Here is a 21498-nt window from a genome sequence, read left to right on the forward strand (position 1 = left end):
TCTCTTTAATAAAAAGCAAGTGGATTAAAAAACTTGATTCAACTGTCAACTTTGATAGACTTTGTTCCTCTCATCCTCTGTTTATTCTGCAGAAACTCAAACCTAGAAAATCAACACTATGTGAACAAGCGATTGTATCGCCAAGAAAATGAGACCAAACCTAAAAATGGGTTTGCTATTATATAGATAGATTCATTTTGGGTTTCATCGGTTTATCGCTCGGCCCCTGGAGTAGTCTATGTTGAACAGCATGTTCCTGCGGTTCTCGGTTCCCATCCTGATCTGAAACTTCTTGGCCAATGCCTCCACTTGATCATCGTTTTCATAGTCCATTTCCCTGACACATCTCCTTCTGAGCTTTTTCAATGTCTCCCTGGAGGGTTCAAATCCAGCCTTGATCTGTATAATTGGAACATGTATTAGTTTCTCAGAGTCATGTCAGCAAAACACATTATTTTTTCATAGTGGTTAGGTTTTGTTTTGTTAATTCTGGTTTACCATGTCATCAACGACGGTCAGAGCTGATTTGGGATCCCGGTTAATGAGATGAGCATCAACCAGCAATGAATACGTCCTGGAATCAGGTTTAACACCTATGCTAACCAGATGCTCGAATACATTTGTGGCCTCAAAAGTCTGCAAAGCAAATAGGCTAGAGTCGTTAGGCTAATTGTTCATTCATGAAGAAAATATCAGAGAGTGATTTGACATCGAAACAGCACCTTCTTGACTTTTCCAAATGCATATAGTAAAGCATTGTATGAATCGATATTAGGAGTCAGCCCAAAGGAAGCACTTATTGCCTCAAACGTCTGATAAGCACGATCCAGATCCCATGTGTTTGCGCAGCCAAGAATTATACAGTTTAGAGCAGCAACAGACTTATATGGAGTATCACCTCGACTCAAACTCTCCAACTGGAAGTATACCTGGTGGATTATATGACAGTGCAAGGTCAGATAAGCATAACATTATATCTGCTTAATCCCAGCACTCTAAAATGCATTAACATTCAGATCATGCACAACTTTGATAAACAGGTTTTCTGGAATGTTCTATTAAATTTCAGAAGTTTCCTACGTCTACTAGTAAATTAGCCAATAACCCTACCTTAATTCTTGTTGCGAAGAAAGCTGATAATATGTAGAATATTTACCCTTTTAAAGAGTCGAGGTATACCTCATCCAATGTCTCAAAACCTTTCTTAGAGCAAGCCACAACCAGCGGGTATAATGATGTAAAAGGTGAAAGCATTTCCTCCACAACTTCTTTTTCAGAGTCTGCATATGCGGTTTCAAGTTCATGAAGTGAGGTGAAAGCTTTTTGCAGATTCCCCAACGATGCATAAGCATTTATCTTTGCAATGTAAGATGCAGGGTTAGCTGCCTTCCTCCCACGCAGACTCTGTTTCAGAATCGTCCATGATCCTTCCACTAAAGATGAACTGCAAGTCCTAGCAGCAGTTGCAAGGCCAGCTACTACCAACCCTTCATCAACAGAAAGAATAACTGAGGGCCTAGCCATTTCGCCTCTAGTGATCCACTTGAACATAAATTCAAACGCATAAAATGCTAACTTGCTATTATCCTCTTGAATTGCAACTTCTGCAATATAGTTACACAGTATCCAGCTAGGGCAAAGGGACTTGTTCCGATCAACAGCCTGCAAAACAAGAATACAAATGTAATTGATAAACGAGACAGCAAAAGCTTCAAATTTCAACTGAAGATAACAAAAACTCATATGTACCTTACACCTCTCGATGATGGAGACCAGTGTATCTGTCCTACCTTTGGCCACACAACTACGAACACATTCAGTAAAGACTGTGGTGGATAACATATAACCAGATTTCAGTGCCGTGTCCATAACTTTCATGGCTTCGTCATTCTTCCCAACTCCAAAATGCATTCCAATAACCAAATCATATGATTCATCATCCGGAGGAGATTCCTTCCCCAACAAGAGCATCCTAACGACATTACATCAAGTCATGATACATTTCAAAAGAAAAAAATCTACCTTTGCATAACACCAGTCTCAATAACAGCTATCAGAGATAACCCTTTGATTTATCAGCAAATACGACCGTTCAATCATGTAAAGTCTTAATCTTTACACTAGTTCTAGAAGCAGTGTTCATTGTACAAAACCAATCTGTCTACAAATTCAGAGAATCTAACCGTTCAAGCAGCTTCATGGCGGCGTCAGTCTCTCTTGCCTGGTACATAGCCTTCAAAACTAGATTATAAGACGCTGTATTAGGTGCGACAGAGAACTCTTCCATTGGCGCAACAAGATCGAGCATGTCTCCAGCCGAAGCACCCATCATCAAATTAGCTCGAAGGTAATGATTGTAGAGGTTCACATCAGGCTTATTCGGCTTCCCATTCTTGTCAAGCGATCGAACCCAGACCTCAAAAAGCTGTTTCATGTCAGACCAACGCTGCGAGGCAGTCCAATCAGCAAACATGTTAAGCAGAGAGTTCATGTCAAGCGTCTCAGAGAGTGCTCTGATTCGAGCAGCAGGAGCTTGATTTAGAAATCCTAATGGAACAAGAGATTGGTTGAAGGAAGGAGTGTTTGGGATCGGACTACGCCAATTCTCTTGGTAAAGAGGACTTCCGGTGGCTGGATTCGGTGGAAGCGGCGTGGAGGTTGATTGATGATTTGATGGGTCGTGATCTGTTGAATCGGTTGCGAGCTGGGGGTCTTGAGAGAGGAATGGTGTACCGGAAATGGCTCTGATGGGTGAAGTAGAGGTAAAAGGATTGGGTTTTAGGGTTTTGAGGAGAGAGATTCGGGATCGGGTAAAGAGATGAGACGCCATTGTTGGAAAGATCTGTTTTTTGAGTTTTGGGGTTTATCTGTGTTTAGGGTTTTCTGAGTTCTCAGATGAGTTTTTAGAACACTAACTCCGGTCGTGACGATCTGTCCTCGATGACTGCAGTGGCATTTCAGAGATTATCCCAGAAATGTGATGTCATTTTTTCAGGAGTTGTCTTTGACGCTCGACATGTTCTTTTAGTATAAAGCCCAGCCCATTAATATATACAGCCCAAACCTTTTTTTAAAGAAAACACATAATATACATTTTATAATGATTTTGTTGGTTTTAACTTTTAAACGCTTGATTTTTTTCATTAGTTAACGATGTATATGAGTATCTCCTCTGTAAAATTACTTTTTAATGGTTGGTGTTGGGACATATCTTTTTGCATATTAGGTATTAACGACTCAATTTTGCAACAAATTTAAGCAAAATATTTCGCTTGTGGCACTTGTTGGTGATAAGTTTCATACTTGACATCAGCATGATAGAAACACATTCATTCCCATAGGAATGATGAGAAAGAATTTTGCTCTAAGAGCGCGGCAAACATTATTAATCGAGTTCGGTCTAACAAAAACCCTTAATCAGCAGAACCGTGTCTATTTGAAGAAAATGAAACAATGGCCTACGAGCTTAAAATTGAAGAGGCCATTATCATCGGCGGTCGGCCATGGAGGTTGTATAAGAAGAGGTGGAGTCCATCTCCAGAGTCAAAGAGAAACTAGAAAATTTGGGATCATATATCCCAATTTTATGATTTTAGCGAACAACGTGTCACGAACAGTGAATACGATCGGATAAGAGAACAAGCGAAAATCTCATAGTTGAGTTGTACACATTTCCAATTCAATTTAACATGTTTATATTAGATTTTTTAATATTAGTGAGATCATTTCAGCTTTTCATTTCGTCCTGGTGATCATTGTTAAAATCGACAGAAATTGAGTTCTCTTATTCTAATTATTGACTTGAATTCGAAGAAATTCTTAGTGTAAATTACCGAAATTTACCGTCCGTCCGCATGATATCGCTCAATGGAATCTTATTTAACTGATAAGTGTTTACAATTACTCTAATAACTTTTAAATATAACTCGCAGAAAAAAATCTTTAAATATATGTCATAACTCATAATGAACTTTACATGCATTAAAAACCCTCATACTAAAGATGTCATTTTCTTTGTCACTGAATCTAGCATATATCTATAATGTGAACGAAATTCACCAACCATGTCAAAGATTATCGTCACCATGCTTTTCTAACCACACCACGCGGCCACAAACCAAAATGTGGACTTGAAAAATATAAAACTCTATTAATATTTATGAATCTCGAATAGTTAAGAGAAAGGACGTTGAACCCTCTAGTTTACTTTTTTCAAATGACAATATTATTTTACAAAACTTACACTATTTCTTGACCTTTTTTTTTAAAAGCGACTCATATAGGTAGTGGCTTGGTTAAAGGAACCCCATCAGAACCGTAGCGAAAACGAGTCTTCATACGTATATGTTTTTATAAATAGATACTTTATAAACTGTATTTACTTTAACTTATGTTTATATTTGAACTTTTATTTACTAAAAAAATACTTTTCTTTTTTTTTGTCAACTAGTGTATTATTATTATTAATAAAACCAAAGAAACCATACAATGCTTGGTTATGAGTAAACCAAGACAAACATAGGACATTATTTTCTACTGGACCTGAAAATGAAAACCAAGCCCAACAAAGTAAACCTTTAAGTAAAGATAATTAAAACGCACGATCACATCTCTCAACGTGGAAGCTTGCCGCACAGATGCTTATTACATCGAACTTCATCGCTTTGTGAACACGCGTCCAGCTCGTCATCATCGTCTAGTCTACCGCCGGTTTGGAACATTCGCCGGCAAAAAGAAAACAGACCGAATGATAATTTCTTGACCTGGTAATCATGTGAAAAAGTTAACGATTCTCAAATCAGCAACTGAATCACCTCTGATTCCTACTGAGGATAAACGATTCAGTTCATTTTGTAGAATCTTTTCCACGATACCATGCTATATCAGATCTTCTTGCGCTTTTTTTTTTAAACTTCCAAGTCTTTATTGATTCTCTAGATCTTGAGATCTAATCCAACTAGGAGTTAAATTCGAAGCTCGATACTCCTCCGGTAAAGCACAAACCTTAGAGACTTGATTCTTCGAAATCGAGCGCCACATATATCATCGCCATATGAGATTTTACCTTGAACTTTAGACAAAAGATAAAACATAACAAAAGAAAATAAAAAGCGGTAAGGATTAGCCGAGACTATAGCCGCACTAGGCCGTCGGAATAACAAAGAAACCAACCACCGCCGCTATACAAGCCGCTCCATGCCGGAAACAAGCCGACCACAGGTGTCGGAAACATAGCCGGACGAAGATGCTAACGAAGCCATCTACGCCGGAAGCAAAGCCAGCCCACACCGCTGAGCGAGCCGGTGCAGCTAGACGAGAAACTCGCCTATCAAACGAGACAAAATTCACCGGAGAACAACCACCGGCGAAATTTGAACGGAAAAGCTTTTTTCTCTCTGAAAAATAAAAGAGAGAGAAGAGAGAGAGAAACATTTTTTAAAAAAAAAAAAAAAAAAAAAAAATACTTTTCAAACGACCGATTAAAGTTAAATTAAATTACTGGAAAAAAAAACGTTATTCCTTACGTAAGAGGTAACGTTTCTAGCTATTTTTTGGTCGTCTTGTTAACAAGTAACAACCATTGAATTCTCGGATTATTAGTGTGACTTGTTGTGACAAAATCACACGTGTTGTAATGCGGATGCAAAGTTTGTCTTGCACATGGCTCCCTCGCTTAGCCGCTTTGCCTTAAAAGTACTTAACACTTAAGTTTTTGCCTTTAAAGTACTATTTCCAATTTTTTGTGTTCTTTTCCCTGTTTTTCTCCATTAGTTTTCATCGGTTAGTGCTTCAAAATCAAACTACAACTTTAAAATTATCTTTATAGTATTATATAGTTTATATCTTATAATATGTTTAATAACATTTACAACAGTTCTAACTTTGCAAACGTGTGCATGCATCTTTTGTTGTCTTTGTGGAAAGCTACACTCTATGTCTCTATCTAAATCCTAAAAAAAGATGTAAAAAGAATGCATCAGGTGTACGTAAATTGAGGTGACAAATTAGTAAATAACGATTAACAAAGCTAGTTTTTTTATCACATAAAGTTCCACTACAATATTACGTGCGTCGACTGACTAGTCACACATATTGACTAGACGACAAGCATGCTTTTTACCTTCTGTTACATGAGACCCACATTGCTTTGAGTACTCAAAATCTAACATTTACAAGTCATCACACAATAATATCTGAACTTTTCTTTACTTAAGCCTTAGGGTATGCTGCTTATTAGTACCCAAGAAACATCATAAATAATAAAAATTGTTGATCATTGAATCAAGATCTCTCTCTCTAACAAACTCCCAAACTCACATTTGTGGTACTGTCAGGGTTAAACAAGTTCGATCAAGTTTTAGCAGTCATGGCGCTTTTGCTTCCTCTGTTTCTTCTCTCTTTCATGGTTACCTACTCAAGTAAGCTTCTTTCTATCTCCTATGAACATTTCTTTGTCCCTTGGCTTTAAGCCTCAAAATGGTTCAGACTTCAGACCTTTTCGCTTCTTGGTTACGTTTTACGTGTAATGCTAATCCGAGATCTCTGTTTTGTACAGACGCGGCGGTTTGTGTGTGCAAGGACGCGAGCGAGCTGGATCTTCAGAAGGTGATAGACTTCGCATGTGGAGGAGGTGCTGACTGTACTCAGATTCAGACGACCGGAGCTTGTTATCAACCAAACACCGTCAAGAACCACTGTGACGTCGCCGTTAACAGCTACTACCAGAAGAAAGCTTCCACCGGTGCCACCTGTGACTTTAACGGCGCCGCCGTCATCTCCACTTCCCCTCCTTCGAGTATTCCTTACATTAAAACCACAACTTCATTTCATCAAATGTATATATATATTTTTGTTGATTATTTCTTTACTCTGTTCTTGCAGCTACGTCAAACTGTTTATCTAGTTCCAGGTATGTTACTCCACCTTGCCTTGGAGCTTTCTTGCTTCCCAAGTTACCTCAATAAGTCTTAGATTAGGGCTTTTGTCCTCTCTTTAATTCTTGATCGTTTTGCTTAATGTTTTCTTTAGATCGGTAATGAGCTCTCTGATGATTCTGTAGGCGTTGAATAGTTCAGTAACTTGTCTATTAATGTGTGACAGAATCTTTATTACTGATTTTATTACCAATTTTTAGAAATTGTGATGATGATCTTATAAGAGTAACTTTTTTGCAGCTCAAACGGAACCCCCACTGCCGGATATCCACCAACCGGCAATTCAACCACCGCAACTCCAGGCACCACAAATCCAACCACAGGAAATTCAACAAGCAGCACACTACCCACTGATGATAAGCCGACATCATCTACGATAGCATTTCCTAACACTACTATGGGACCGTCCAGCAGCACCAGCGGTTTCGGTGTAGGTGATCCCAACGGTGGAGAAGAGCTCTCCGTCCGAACCACGATGATTGTCTTGCTAACTACCATCGCTGCCGTGGCATTGAGGGTTTAGGTGAGATCATCTCAGATGATGACAAGGACGTTTATTTGTTATGAGAGCCAAGTTAGAGCTTCTCTTTCTTCCCACTTTTTAATCTTTGTAGGGGTGTGACTCTCTCTTTCTCTCTCTCTCTCGAAGACCTTAATCAAGAGCTTTTGCTTGCTTTCTTTTGTAAATTCAGAAAAACTGAGATGCTCTTTGGTTTATATTATTTTTACTTATAATTATGCGTTTACAATAAAAGATAACCCCACTTTCTCAATTTCTCTGCCCAAACTTCTCAAAAGCCTCATTTGTGTTTTAGTTGCGACTGTTAGAATTATGTACCTTCGCACAAAAAAAAAAAAAAAGAATTATGTACTTTTTGGACAACAGATTGAATCGAGCAGATATTACTTTCTTTGGTGTCATCTAGATGTTTGTCTTGGCTCGGCTGTTCACTCAAAGGATTGGTGTCATTAGACATAGTCTTTAGGTTTAACTTTTTTTCATTACCTGCTAAAATTTATGATGATTTGAGTTTTTTTTTTTGATGTATGTATATGTCTAGCAGCTTTGGTTTAGGTTCTGGATTAATTTGATTCTTTTTTTTAGGAAAAAAAATAATCAGAAAACGAAATATATGTCAAAGGTTTTACATGGTTTTTCAATCTTGTTAAAAGAACAAGAAAAAACGAAATATATGTCAAAGGTTTTACATGGTTATTCAATCTTGTTTAAGGAACAAGAGAAGCGAGCAATTGAAGAAATATTTGCTCTCGTGGCAAAAATTGCAAAGAAGGAGGCCTTGCAAGGAGGAGAAGACACATCACATGCAAACGGAATTAGAGCTTGAGGAACAAGCTCCTAGTCGAGGAGGGGAGTGATACGAGATATGTATCAAAATAAGTTTTCTATTAAGATTTGGGTGTTTTTCCTTTATTTATTTATTATTATTTAAGTTAAGCTACTTTTCGGTTTATGATTTATTGTACTTTGCCTATATAAGGCGGCTCTCTTATCTATATATACATTTTTACAGGGGATTTTTGCAAAAAGTCTTTTGGATCCGGGTTTTACCCGGTTTAATCATATTCGGATCTTGGATAAGAGATTTAAGGAATGTTGTCTTAAAACCACATTTAAATTTTCACTCTAATTACTTCTATAATTCCATATTTAATCTACCAATCCGCACTTCACATATTCCTAAACTATTTCGCTAATCCAATATCTCCGGAATCTAATCATACCTAATTTATTCCACTCATATTTACACAATCAAAACAAATTACTTCTCACATACCTTATCATCTCTTTTGTTCCACCATTTTCGTCAATGCAATCTTCACCAAATCTTGCTTCTGCTACTATCAATTTAAATGACTTCGAAATATATTTTCCCTCTACTAATTGAATTTATTTTCCCGCCTACGCTCAGTTCTTATCATTTAAGAGAATCTTTTAGTTATCCTCTCCTTCCCACAGATTTCCGGAAACCTCAACCAATTCATTGATAACCATTAATCTATATTCCATAATCTTAACAATGCATATATTTTATGCCGATTTGTGGGAGATTGTAACCTATTCTATCACCCTATATATAGTTCCATATCAAACCCTCTCATCATCATCAGCACTCACCCCCTCTAATCATATTATTTTCTCTAAACATAATCGAGCATATAATGGCTGCTGCAACATTTGCTTACCTCAAAGATGTCAGGCCATACACCACACAGTGGAGAGTCCAAGTGAAGGTACTTCACTCCTGGCGTCAGTACACATCCAACACTGGTGAAACTCTAGAGTTGGTGTTATCTGACATTGAGGTAAATCTGTAACATAATAATTGTTAATTAGTTTGCATTAAACCATTTTAAAGCTACTATTTTTAACTGACTCTACTGTTTCTATAAACTATAACAGGGCAAAAAGATTCATGCTACCGTGAAGAAGGAACTGGTGAGCAGATATGTCTCAAGCTTACCTGTTGGTCATTGGGTGTTCATTGAGATCTTTGCTCTCAATTATGCCAGTGGCCAATTTCGTCCAACCTCTCATCTATATAAGATGACTTTCACAAATGGAACTCATGTCTTTCCATGTGATCCTGTCTCTGACTCAAGTTACCTGTCACTAGCCAGTTTCAAAAGAATTCAAAATGGAGATCTTAATCCATACATATTGGTTGGTAAGTATCTTTTTAATTTAAAGATATTAAATAAATCAATCTACACTTTAGAAACAGAACATGATATATTTTTATCTCTATTTTTATTTTATAGATGTAATTGGCCAGATTGTTATGATTGGAGAGTTGTTAACTCTTGAAGCCAATAACAAACCAACTAGCAAGATTGAGTTTGAAATGAGAAATGAAACGTAAGAATTTTCAATTTTTTGGTTAGTATCTTTACTTATCCTACTGAACATGTTCTGTTTTGAACATAAAAGTGATGAAAGGATCGGTGTTACCTTGTGGGGATCATTTGCTGAGACTGTTTACAGAGGAAGCCAGGATGCTGGTGGACGTCCTGTTGTCTGTTTGTTGAGGTTTGTGAAGATCAAATCCTTCAAAGGTACATAAAACATAATCTTAGCAACCATATCAATATACTGGGACCGTTTATATAGAAGTTATGCCTCATATATCTTATTTGTAATCTACAGGTGTAAAGACTCTGTCTAACTCATTTGATGCTTCACAAGTTTTTGTTAATCCAGCAATCCCTGAAATTGCTGTGTTTGTTCAAAGGTACATTTTGTATGTGATTTAATAGTTTATCCAATTGTGCTTACTTCTGTACTATGGAACTAACATATATATACATGTTTTTGACATATAGTCTCCCAAGTGATGGTGCAATGTGTATCTTCCGTGAGAGAGTCCCGAAATTTGAGATTGTTGTTGCCAATCAGGATGATACTTCTTTAGATCATCCCAGGAAAACCATTGTGGATCTCCTCAACTCTGTCGAGGTAATTAGTTATGATTACTATCATTAGAAAACAGTTTAATGTCTATAAATATCCATATTAAAATCTACTTTTTTTCTAGATTGGCAAGGCAAGGTTGATGTGTACAATCTATGCAATTGATACCGACTGGGCTTGGTATTACATTAGCTGTCGTGCTTGCAATAAGAAAGTCACACATATCCACCATGGAGTGAATGGTGTGAATAACAAAGGGAAAAAGCCAAGGTTCTGGTGTGACACTTGCAAATCTGTGGTCACTAATGTCGTGGCTAGGTAAAAAATTCTGAAATAGCTATGTTATTAGTCTATAGAAGAAAATTATATCTACATATACATTATTGTTTACATTTTATACAGGTTTATGCTCTATGCTAAGGTGATGGACAACACTGGTGAAGCTAAATTGTTGCTGTTTGATTCAGTTTGCTCTGAAATCATTGGAGAGTCTGCTACATCTGTGCTTAATGGTTCCGTTGATGAGGTTTGATGCACTACTATATATGCTAATATCTTTTTTACATTGTTCTAGACACACAAATTCCTGAATAGTTTTTAATTTCAGATTGATGATCCGGAGAACATACCAGATGCAGTTAAAAATCTATTTGGAAGGACATTTCTTTTCCTGGTGTCTATTGATAAAGAGAATATTTGGGATGGGAAGGAGATATACAAGGTATCTAAAGTGTTGCAGAAAGATGGCCTTCTGCTTGAGGAACAATTGCTGGAGGATTCTCATGAGTTGGTCAATCCTGCATCTATTGTATCTGGTGATCAGGTGATTGTTTTGTCAGAACATATTTAGCATAGAACAATTGTTAGTACATGGATCTTAAAACAAGCTAAGTTATAGTATTAATTTCATCGTTTGTTTTATTACAGGTGCCACTAATGCTGGAGATGAGTCAAGAGACTTCTGACTCTGTCACTCCATCATCAAAACGTGTTTATGCTGACAATCCCGGTTCTTCTGATCATTCTTCTTCTTCTAAGAAGTTGTGCATTGAACCTATTGACTTTGGTGATGAAGATTCTATTACTAAGGATCAAGAGGCAAATGTGAAGGACATAGCTGCCAAGGTTGCTGTGGTGATTAATGATGATGCTTACAAATCTGAGCCTAAGACTAACAATGTTGTATCCAATGGTGGAGTGGGTACACATGAGGTGAAGAAGGAGGGGAAATGTGTTAAAGGTGTTGTGAAGGTCAAGGTTGAAAAGAAGTGAAGAATGGTTGCTATGATTTGAATAATTACCTGCTTTGTTTTCTTATTGCTTTCAGATTTCTAAGACTTTGATTTCTATTATTGCTTGCTATTCTGTTTGGTGATTTCTTTCTATTGTTAGTCTTCGTTGGATGCTATTTTATTTCAATTTATCATTTCTTACAATTATAGTCTTACTCTATATTAATTAACCTTGCAAATATAGTCTTTTTTGCTTAACTTCTAATTCATCTATAAACCTAATTAATTAGAGAGCATAATATAGATACATCTACATATATGTGAAGTGCTAAGATTCCGTATAACTTGATATATTAGAATATTAAAATTCTTAGATGTATATATAGTGTCTATATATACTGTATACTCAATCTTTCATATTTGACATGCAATCTTCAAACGTAATCATTTTGGTAACTGACAACTTTTCAATCATTATCAATGATTCCCTATAATCTAAAAAATATAGAGTATACTAATAAAACAATTAATAACGTTTCGATTTCCCTTATTTTCTTTAACAATTTATTTCTCATCTTCATCAATCTCTCTATATAACCAAGTAGACCTATCGTTTAGAATTGAAAAAGAAACACTGTAACTTCCCTTCTCAAAGCAAAGCAGAATCGTTACAAAACATGGTTGATATGCATCTTTTTTCCCAAATTCGTGTTAACTCTACAGAGTGGAGGGTTTATGTTAAGATAATGCGTATCTGGCATCACAATCCACCATTGAATGGTGATGTAACCACCATGATTCTCGCAGATGAAAAGGTTTGTTTGTAATTCTTATCTTCTGTTTTAAAACATAGTGAAGATCATCCACTTACTTTCTTCTCTTATTTAATATCTCTTGATTTTTTTGTTTTTGTTTGTATAGGGTAATTTCTGCGATGCAACAATTGCTAGAAACAACTATATTTTTAACTTTCAACCTGGACTCAAAGAAGGTTTGTGGTATTACATGTCTGACTTCCAACCAGTCGTACCCTCAGAATACCAAGCCAGATTTGCACCATTTCCACTTCAGATTAGGTGTATCAGACAAACAACAATGTGGCCTGTTAGATCTAGGGGTTATAGCAATTTCTTTGACTTTATGACTCATGATTCTATCAGCAACCCTCATCCAGATGATGGAACCTATGTGACTGGTAATAAAAGAGCCTAGGTTCAAGTTATATAGTTATCTATTTAAATGTCTTTCCAACCATTTTGTGTTTTGTTTTTTTAGATGCTATGGGTGTGATCTCTGCTGTGTCCACCATTGGAAGGTTTCCCTTTGTTTGTCGTCCTGGTGAGACAGATTATGAAGCTCGCTATGTCTGTTTCAAGATTGCTAACAATGTGTAAGTTTACTATATTTCTGTCTAATTTTGTACAAGATTCAAATTTTTGTTATCATGTTATATCTGTTAAAAACAATATGCTTTGATGGCTACATGAAATCTAGGGGTGAGACTATCAAATGCGTTGCTATTGGTAAGTGGTGTGAGTTCTTTATCAACGCTTGGTCCAGAAGAATTAGCTCTGTAGATTACAACTATGATAAGATAGTTGCAGTCTTGCGTTTCTGGAGGATCTCATCGTACTGTGGTAGGTTTTAATGAGATTTTGCTATTGCTGAACTTATTTTTGCAGTGTTATATTGACTGTGTTTATTATTGCAATATAGGAAAAAATGTCTTAATGAGTGAATCTTGCTGTTCACGTCTCTACATTGATCCCATTTTCTATGAGCTAGACTTACCAAGCTACCTGTAAGTATCGTTTATATTTTACACTTCTTTAATGTTTTTCAATTTTCAGTGTTAACATAAATGCAACTATATTTCTGGTAGGCGCTCTTTCGAAGATACTTCAAGTGATGAGGAAGATGTCATGATGGAGATGGTTGAGGAGAACTAATTATTGTGAGGGATATCTGTGCATGTTCTACGGTGGCTAGCTCTTTTGAAGAACTCTGAATGGTTTGGTGTTATGTTTTAAGTTTATGGTTTGAACTCTTCATGTTTTTAATTTTCTTTTAGTTTATTATCAACTACTACGGCAACTCTGCACAAGAGTTTGCAAACTTGCTTTCTATTTAATATTTTATCTGTATTGAATCTGTTTGACAATTTATGTGTTTTTTGGTATTTTGATGTCTACAAGTTTGCAATAGGTCTGTTAAAAGAAAAAAAGGTTATAAATTAATTATGAATTTAATTCTAACTAAATCTCAAACAGTAACTATTTAGGTTAATTCGTTTACTTTAGTAAATTAAATGATTTGGTTTAAGAAAATGTTTAGAAAACATACCTAGATATTAAAGGTATTGGTTAGCTTTAGACACGCATCAATCAAGATAAGCATCTATCAAGATCCTCATTGCTTGCTGTATTTCCTTAATCTGTGTAATTATAAACATATCAGTTAGTATATGAATCACTAACGATAATATTGGACAGATTTTCTAAATATTATCATTGAAACATCTAACTTGATCTCAATGCCTAGAATATAGTAACTGTCTATATTTTATCAACAGATCAATATTACTTGATCAATGGCGTATCTGCCATTTAATTTTTAAAAGGCTATTTCAGTATGAAGTTCATTGTTTATCAGAAGAACCATTTTGCTTAAACTCGCTGTTTTTCTTTTGTTTGCAAATATGAAAAAAAAACCAGACTACCCTCTTTTAGACTTGAACTCTTCACCTACACCAGCTAAAAGATCCCGTGTTACTCAAACTCCAACATCGCAGAGCCAAATTACTCAAACTACTAGCTCTAAGCCTAACTACCCTCTTATAGATTTGAATTTCTCACCTAAAACAGCTAAAACAGTCCAGTTTGGTCAAACTCCAACATCGCAGAACCAAATTACTCAAGCTACTGGCTCTAAACAATTCTATCCTCTTATAGACTTGAACTCTTCTCCTAAACCAGCTAAAAGATCACGTGTTATTCAGACTCCAACACCGCAGAGCCAAATTACTCAAGCTACTGTCTTTAACACAAATGGTGTTGTCCCTCTAAAATCAGCCTTTAGCAGAGTGTTTAGAGATATTACCAATCTTCCTTGCAGAAATGCTGAAACAAGTAAGACCCCAAGGAGTCCGCAGCAATCATTATCTTCAAAACATACACGACAACCACTTGGTCCTGCTCTTCCTACCTCATGCTTACGCAAACTGTCAGACTGTACTCCTGTTCCACAAGAAAATAACTGCCATATCAGAAATTTACAAGACGCCTTTGCTAATGCATCATTTTCTCCTTCAGACAAAGGTAGCATACATTTCTTAAGTTACTGTCTTAGTTTTCAGAGTTTTACCAATCTACTATCTAAATACATTACTTAATTATATATGTTTTTGTACTATCTAGGCAAAGGAAAAGAACCAGTACTGCCAACCTTAACAGATTGTAGCACTGATGATGAAAGTATGGAGCATATTAATTATATTGGAATGAATGACAGTGAATCTGATGGAACACAAGACTACTCTGTTAGCAGCACAGAAGATGAAGTTGAAGAAGGTTACTCGGCTCCTGTTCAGGAACCTTCTACTGAACATATATTTAATTCTCCACAACAAGTTATTGACTTGAGTAGTTCAGCGGATGAATCAAGAGAAGAATTAACTACTCCTACTGTAAGTGTTACTAGGAAAAGTGTAGAAAGGAAAGCAGTGACTCAAAATAAAAATCTACCTAAGAAAATAGGTAGGCCAAGATTGGCTTTCCCCTCGAAAAGGGCAGCAGCAAAAGCAAAAAAAACAGGTTAGAACTTAAGAATATAATACATAATAGACATTTATTTGCAAACCTCAACATATAGCATCCTTTGTTGCGTACATATTACTAACACTCTATTTTTCCTTTAGGATATCTTGATCATGGTGATCCTACATACACGTGTAAGTATTGTGGTGCTTTGATGTGGTTTGATGAGCGCATAAACAAAAGAAACAGTAGTAAGGATCCAACATTTACTCTATGTTGTGGGCAAGGCAGTGTGAAATTGCCATTTCTCAAGGAATCACCAGAGCTTATTAAAAAGCTTCTTAAAGGAACAGATGCAATTAGTAGAAATTTCAGAGAGAATTTAAGGACTTATAATATGCTCTTCGCAATGACCTCCCTTGGTGGGAAGGTAGATAAATCTATGCCTAAAGGTAAAGGACCTGCAATGTTTCGATTGCAAGGAGGAAACTATCATCAAATTGGGGGATTAAAACCTGCTGCTGGTGATTATGCTAAGTATTCACAACTTTATATAGTTGATACTGAATCTGAAGTTGATCAGAGAGCTACTGTCATCGGGTAAGAGTTATAATAGTATTCAAAAACATTGCAGATTTACTGTTATATTAACTTCGATACTATATTCAGCTGTAGTTATCTAACTCTGTGTCTTCTTATGGTCATTACAGGAAGGGTAAAAATCTAAAGTCTACCTCTTGGAAAAAAAAACTGAACAAGGAACTGATTGAAGCAATAATAAAAATGCTGAATGAATCAAACCCTTATGTCAAGAAATTCAGGTCTGCAAGAGAGAGGTTTCAATCTAATGATGATGAACCATTTCATATGCGGATTGTTGCTGATCGTCAAGGTGTTGATGGGAGGCAATACAGTATGCCTACAGCTGGAGAGGTTGCAGCTTTGATCCCTGGTGATTTCATTCCTGACATGCCAGTTCGTGATATAATTCTAGAAAAATCCTCAAATGGACGCCTAAAGAGGATAAGCCAGATTCATATTTCCTATTTGGCTCTACAATACCCTCTAATATTTTGCTATGGTGAAGATGGTTACAGGCCTGGTATTGAGAAGTGTTACAAATCAAGCAACAACAAGAAGAAAAAGTGTATAAGTATGAGACAGTGGTTTGCTTTCCGCATTCAAGAGAGGGAAAATGAGTGTCATACTCTGCTTGAATCAAAGAGGTTGTTCCAACAGTTTCTGTGTGATGCATATACAACTATTGAATCAAACCGCCTCTCTTATATCAAGTTTAATCAGTCTAAGCTACGATGTGAGAATTTTAACTCCATTAAAGCAGCTGCTAACTCTGGAACCAAAGATATGGCTGAAGAAGGAAATCAGATTCTTATTCCAGCATCTTTCACTGGTGGACCTAGATATATGATCCAAAGCTATTACGATGCTATGGCTATCTGTAAGCGTTATGGTTTCCCAGATCTTTTCATCACCTTTACATGTAATCCTAAGTGGCCTGAGATTACAAGATATTGTGAAGCAAGAGGGTTAACTGCTGATGATAGACCGGACATCGTGGCGAGGATATTCAAAATGAAATTGGATTCTCTGATGAAAGACTTAACAGAAAGAAAAATGCTTGGAAAGACAGCTGCATGTAAGTGATCCCTCAGACCAGCAGCTGCCTTTATAGTTTAAGAATACAGAAAATGCTATTTGTTTTTCCTAACTATTGCTTTTTTTCCTCTTCCAGCTATGTATACTGTTGAATTCCAGAAAAGAGGATTGCCTCATGCTCACATCCTCTTATTTATGGATGTTAATAGTAAACTGCCAACAGCTGACGACATTGACAAGATCATATCTGCAGAAATTCCAGACAAAGAAAAAGAACCGGAGCTATATGAAGTTATCAAAAACTCTATGATTCATGGACCATGTGGCTCAGCGAATCCAAATTCTCCGTGTATGGTTGATGGCCAGTGTTCTAAGCTATACCCAAAAAAACATCAAGAGATCACTAAGGTTGGTAGTGATGGTTATCCTGTCTATAGGAGGAGGCTCACAGAAGCTTATATTGAGAAAGGTGATGTTAAATGTGACAATAGGTACGTTGTCCCTTATAATAAGAAGCTCTCTCTTCGATATAATGCTCATATCAACGTGGAATGGTGCAATCAAAATGGTTCTATCAAATACTTATTTAAGTATATAAACAAAGGACCAGATATGGTTACAGTGATCGTTGAGCCTATAAATCAGCCAACAACAGGTGAAACAGCAAGTGGTTCTACAGCAACTGGTTCTACAGCAACTGGTGATACAACAACTACAGCTCAAGAACCAGATTCAAATGAGAAAAAGAAGGATGAAATAAAAGATTGGTTTGACTGCAGGTATGTTATTAACTTAGTATTATGTAAATTAGAAAGTTTTTATCCTGTTACAATTTTCTGGAATTCAGTTTTTGTATGTCTATAGATATGTATCAGCTTCAGAGGCGGTTTGGAGAATTTTCAAATTTCCTATTCAACACAGATCAACCCCAGTCTTGAAATTATCTTTTCATGTGGAAGGAAAGCAACCAATATATTTCGATCCAAAGTCACAAATAGCAGATGTTCTAGATCGTGTATCCAATGAAGATTCTCAGTTTATGGCTTGGTTGACATTGAATAGAAAAAATGCAGTCGGAAAGAATGGAAAGCGTGCAAGAGAGTGTCTATATGCGGAAATACCAGCCTATTTTACTTGGGATGGAAAGAATAAGCAGTTTAAGAAGAGATCTAGAGGCTGGGCTTTGGGTCGTATTAATTATGTCCCAAGGAAAATGGAAGATGAATACTATCTTCGAGTACTGCTCAACATAGTTAGAGGTCCACAGACTTATGATGACATAAAAACATATCAAGGTGTGGTTTATCCAACTTACAAGGAAGCATGTTTCGCACGTGGCATATTAGATGATGATCAAGTCTACATTGATGGTCTGATTGAATTAGGTCAGCATAGTTTTGCTCCTGTTTTGAGGAATTTTTTTTCAATGCTGCTTCTATCTATGTCTCTAGCAAGACCAGAACATGTTTGGTCAGAAACATGGCATCTATTAGCTGAAGATATCCTGGCTAAGAAGAAATTAGAGTACAAGAATCCAGGTTTTAGAATACGCTTCTCTAATTTTTAAATGTTGTTTTCAGTACAATTTTTAAATCGCCTGTTTTACCTTCCACACTACTATTTGCAGAACTTACACTCACAGAAGCTCAAATAAAGAACTACACGCTTCAGGAGATAGAGAAAATTATGTTGTTCAATGGAGGAACTCTAGAAGATTTTGAACATTTCCCTAAGCCTACAAGAGAGGGAATTGATAATTCAAACCGTCTTATTGTTGATGAGTTGAGATATAACATTGAATCCAACTTGGAAGAACAGCATGCAGAGTGGAGAGATAAGCTAACTCCTGAACAGAGAGGTGTATACAATGAGATAACCGGGGCAGTTTTCAATGGTTTAGGTGGAGTTTTCTTTGTTTACGGCTCTGGAGGAACAGGGAAAACATTTATTTGGAAGACACTAGCTGCGGCTATTAGGTCTAAAGGTCTAATATGTCTTAATGTCGCCTCAAGTGGCATTGCTTCTTTGTTGTTGGAAGGAGGAAGAACAGCACATTCAAGGTTTTCTATTCCATTGAATCCTGATGAGTTTTCTGTTTGCAAGATCAAAGCTAAATCAGATTTAGCAGATTTGATTAAAGAAACATCTCTCATAATCTGGGATGAAGCGCCAATGATGAGCAAGTTTTGTTTCGAAGCTTTAGATAAAAGCTTCTGTGATATTATCAAACACGCAGAGAACAAGGTATTTGGTGGAAAGGTTGTTGTATTTGGAGGTGATTTTAGACAAGTACTTCCAGTTATTACTAATGCTGGTAGAGCAGAAATTGTTATGTCATCTCTAAATTCTTCATACCTTTGGGATCACTGCAAAGTTTTAAAGTTGACCAAGAACATGCGACTTCTAAACAACAGTTTAAGTGCTCAGGAAGCTAAAGAAATACAAGAATTCTCAGATTGGTTGTTGGCTGTTGGTGATGGTAGGATCAATGAGCCTAATGATGGTGAGGTTGTGATAGATATTCCTGAAGATTTGCTGATTACAGAAGCAGACAATCCAATAGAAGCAATTACTAGGGAAATTTATGGAGATCCAACTAAACTTCATGAAATCCGTGATCCTAAATTCTTTCAAATGAGAGCTATTTTAGCACCAAAGAATGATGATGTCAACACAATCAATCAGTATATGCTTGAGCATTTGGATAGTGAGTATACTTTAACTCTTACCTATTTACTTTCTTATTATATAGCTTTGTTGCTAAGTTGTTACTGTTGTAACTAATCATAACCCATTTATTCTACAGGTCCAGAAAGAATTTATCTATCTGCTGATAGTATAGATCCTTCAGATTCTGATGCTCTTAACAATCCTGTTATTACTCCAGATTTCTTAAACAGTATCAAGGTTTCAGGTTTGCCTAATCATTCTTTGCGTTTAAAGATTGGTGCTCCTGTTATGTTGCTTAGGAATATAGATCCTAAAGGAGGCCTTTGCAACGGGACTAGACTTCAGATTACGCAGCTATTAAATCAGATTGTGGAAGCAAGAGTTATAACAGGAGACAGGATTGGTGATATCGTTTTTATTCCTCTCATAAACATTACACCTTCAGACACCAAACTGCCATTCAAGATGCGTAGAAGACAGTTTCCACTATCTATTGCATTTGCTATGACTATCAATAAGAGTCAGGGGCAATCTCTTGAACGAGTTGGACTTTACTTGCCTAAACCAGTCTTCTCTCATGGCCAACTATATGTTGCGTTGTCTAGAGTGACTTCTAAAAAAGGTTTGAGAATACTAATACTCAACAAAGAAGGGAAGATTGAGAAGAAAACAACGAATGTTGTTTTCAAGGAAGTTTTCCAAAACATTAACTGAACAATGTTATCTACAGAGAAATTCTGCAATGAGGTCAGTTGAATTACCTTTTACTTTTTATGATTTCAGTTATGGTCTGAAAAACCCCTACACACAATCATAATGCAACATATATTTCACTTTCTACTGTAGGAACCTCATATCTAATCAACCAGACAGCTTCAACATCAAAGATGCATTCATATCGGAAGTAAAATGTCAATTTCCTACTGAACTATTTGTGGAAGTCATTTGCATACTCTAAGTTCTGCATTTTCCTTTTAAAATAAAACAAAGAAACTCTTACCACCAAAAAATTGGTTGTGCTGGGACTAACCTTGCTTTCTGAGGTAGTTGTTGAATTCTCCTCTTTATATTTTTGGCTTCTGTGGACATCATCGTCAGAGATTGTGCTGGATTTTGGCTCAGTAACCTAGCATATTTCAAAAATAACTTAAAATTAATAGTTGCGATCACTTTTTTAGCTTATATCAGATTTTCAGAAACACATTATATTCTGCGTTTGTCACAACACAGTTGATTCATGCCTTTGTATAAACTACACGCAATTCTACCAATTATTCACCATCACTAATTACCTTTTAAACAAATCTTACGGAAAATGATGTTGCCTCAATCATCAATTTCAGATAAGCACTAACCTTTAGATTGCTCCGATTATGAATTGAACAATCGATTGAGTTTTCTCCTGTACTCCATTGCTTGATTACTCACTCGGATGATACCAGTCACTTACATGCAACCACTGAATTATACAGATTCTTCTCGCCGGAGACTTTTAACTTCTACAATCCAATCGGAATTTGAGAGACCTTATTTGCAATCCCATCCAAAAATCGACATCAATCCACACTGCCAAGACTTATTCAAAGTTTAGAAAAGCGCAGATGATGGTGAATTGAAGTTCTTTGATCGTCGGAATTGTTTTTTTACGTTATGTCACCGACAGACTCTAATCCGTTGACGGTACCAAATTTCTTCCTTTTTTGTTCTTTTTTTTTCCGACCAGATACAATAATATTACTTTAATTATTGTATATTAACTTTATTAAACTATAAATCTTACTAACTATAGGTTTTTAAAAAAAAAAATTACTCAGTATTACTAATTACTTAAAATAAATCCAAAACATTTTATCTTCTCA

General features: G+C 36.2%; 2 protein-coding genes and 1 long non-coding RNA gene across 3 annotated transcripts; 1 reads left to right on the top strand and 2 right to left on the bottom strand.

Annotated features, from left to right (window-relative positions):
• Positions 1-2: 2 nt before the first annotated feature.
• LOC9329464 (pentatricopeptide repeat-containing protein At1g26460, mitochondrial) lies at positions 3-3004 on the bottom strand. The gene is made up of 6 exons (XM_002893357.2): positions 2184-3004; positions 1750-1972; positions 1180-1662; positions 723-929; positions 499-636; positions 3-399 (listed from the first exon to the last, which is right to left on the bottom strand). The coding sequence occupies exons 1-6, from the start codon at positions 2828-2830 to the stop codon at positions 205-207; spliced, it is 1893 nt and encodes a 630-aa protein (XP_002893403.1). The 5' UTR covers positions 2831-3004; the 3' UTR covers positions 3-204.
• A 3187-nt stretch (positions 3005-6191) lies between these two features.
• LOC9329466 (carbohydrate-binding X8 domain-containing protein) lies at positions 6192-7708 on the top strand. The gene is made up of 4 exons (XM_002890610.2): positions 6192-6419; positions 6557-6796; positions 6883-6910; positions 7176-7708. The coding sequence occupies exons 1-4, from the start codon at positions 6368-6370 to the stop codon at positions 7456-7458; spliced, it is 603 nt and encodes a 200-aa protein (XP_002890656.1). The 5' UTR covers positions 6192-6367; the 3' UTR covers positions 7459-7708.
• A 1300-nt stretch (positions 7709-9008) lies between these two features.
• Positions 9009-9622, bottom strand: LOC110224580. Its single transcript, XR_002329080.1, has 2 exons — positions 9419-9622; positions 9009-9266 (listed from the first exon to the last, which is right to left on the bottom strand). It is a non-coding gene; the product is annotated as an uncharacterized LOC110224580 (long non-coding RNA).
• Between the last annotated feature and the right edge of the window lie 11876 nt (positions 9623-21498).

The sequence above is a fragment of the Arabidopsis lyrata genome (assembly GCF_000004255.2).
Source record: "Arabidopsis lyrata subsp. lyrata unplaced genomic scaffold ARALYscaffold_1, whole genome shotgun sequence".
In the NCBI taxonomy this organism is placed as follows: domain Eukaryota; kingdom Viridiplantae; phylum Streptophyta; class Magnoliopsida; order Brassicales; family Brassicaceae; genus Arabidopsis; species Arabidopsis lyrata.

What these genes read in the sequence shown, in the direction of transcription:
- LOC9329466 (XM_002890610.2), top strand. Translation starts at nt 6,368, where the DNA reads ATGGCGCTTTTGCTTCCTCTGTTTCTTCTCTCTTTCATGGTTACCTAC. An exon ending in CTCCACTTCCCCTCCTTCGA is followed by an intron (nt 6,797 to 6,882) that starts GTATTCCTTACA and finishes CTGTTCTTGCAG; the next exon opens with CTACGTCAAACTGTTTATCT. An exon ending in AACTGTTTATCTAGTTCCAG is followed by an intron (nt 6,911 to 7,175) that starts GTATGTTACTCC and finishes ACTTTTTTGCAG; the next exon opens with CTCAAACGGAACCCCCACTG.
- LOC9329464 (XM_002893357.2), bottom strand. Translation starts at nt 2,830, where the DNA reads ATGGCGTCTCATCTCTTTACCCGATCCCGAATCTCTCTCCTCAAAACC. An exon ending in CATTTGGAAAAGTCAAGAAG is followed by an intron (nt 637 to 722) that starts GTGCTGTTTCGA and finishes TTTGCTTTGCAG; the next exon opens with ACTTTTGAGGCCACAAATGT. An exon ending in TGACCGTCGTTGATGACATG is followed by an intron (nt 400 to 498) that starts GTAAACCAGAAT and finishes CCAATTATACAG; the next exon opens with ATCAAGGCTGGATTTGAACC.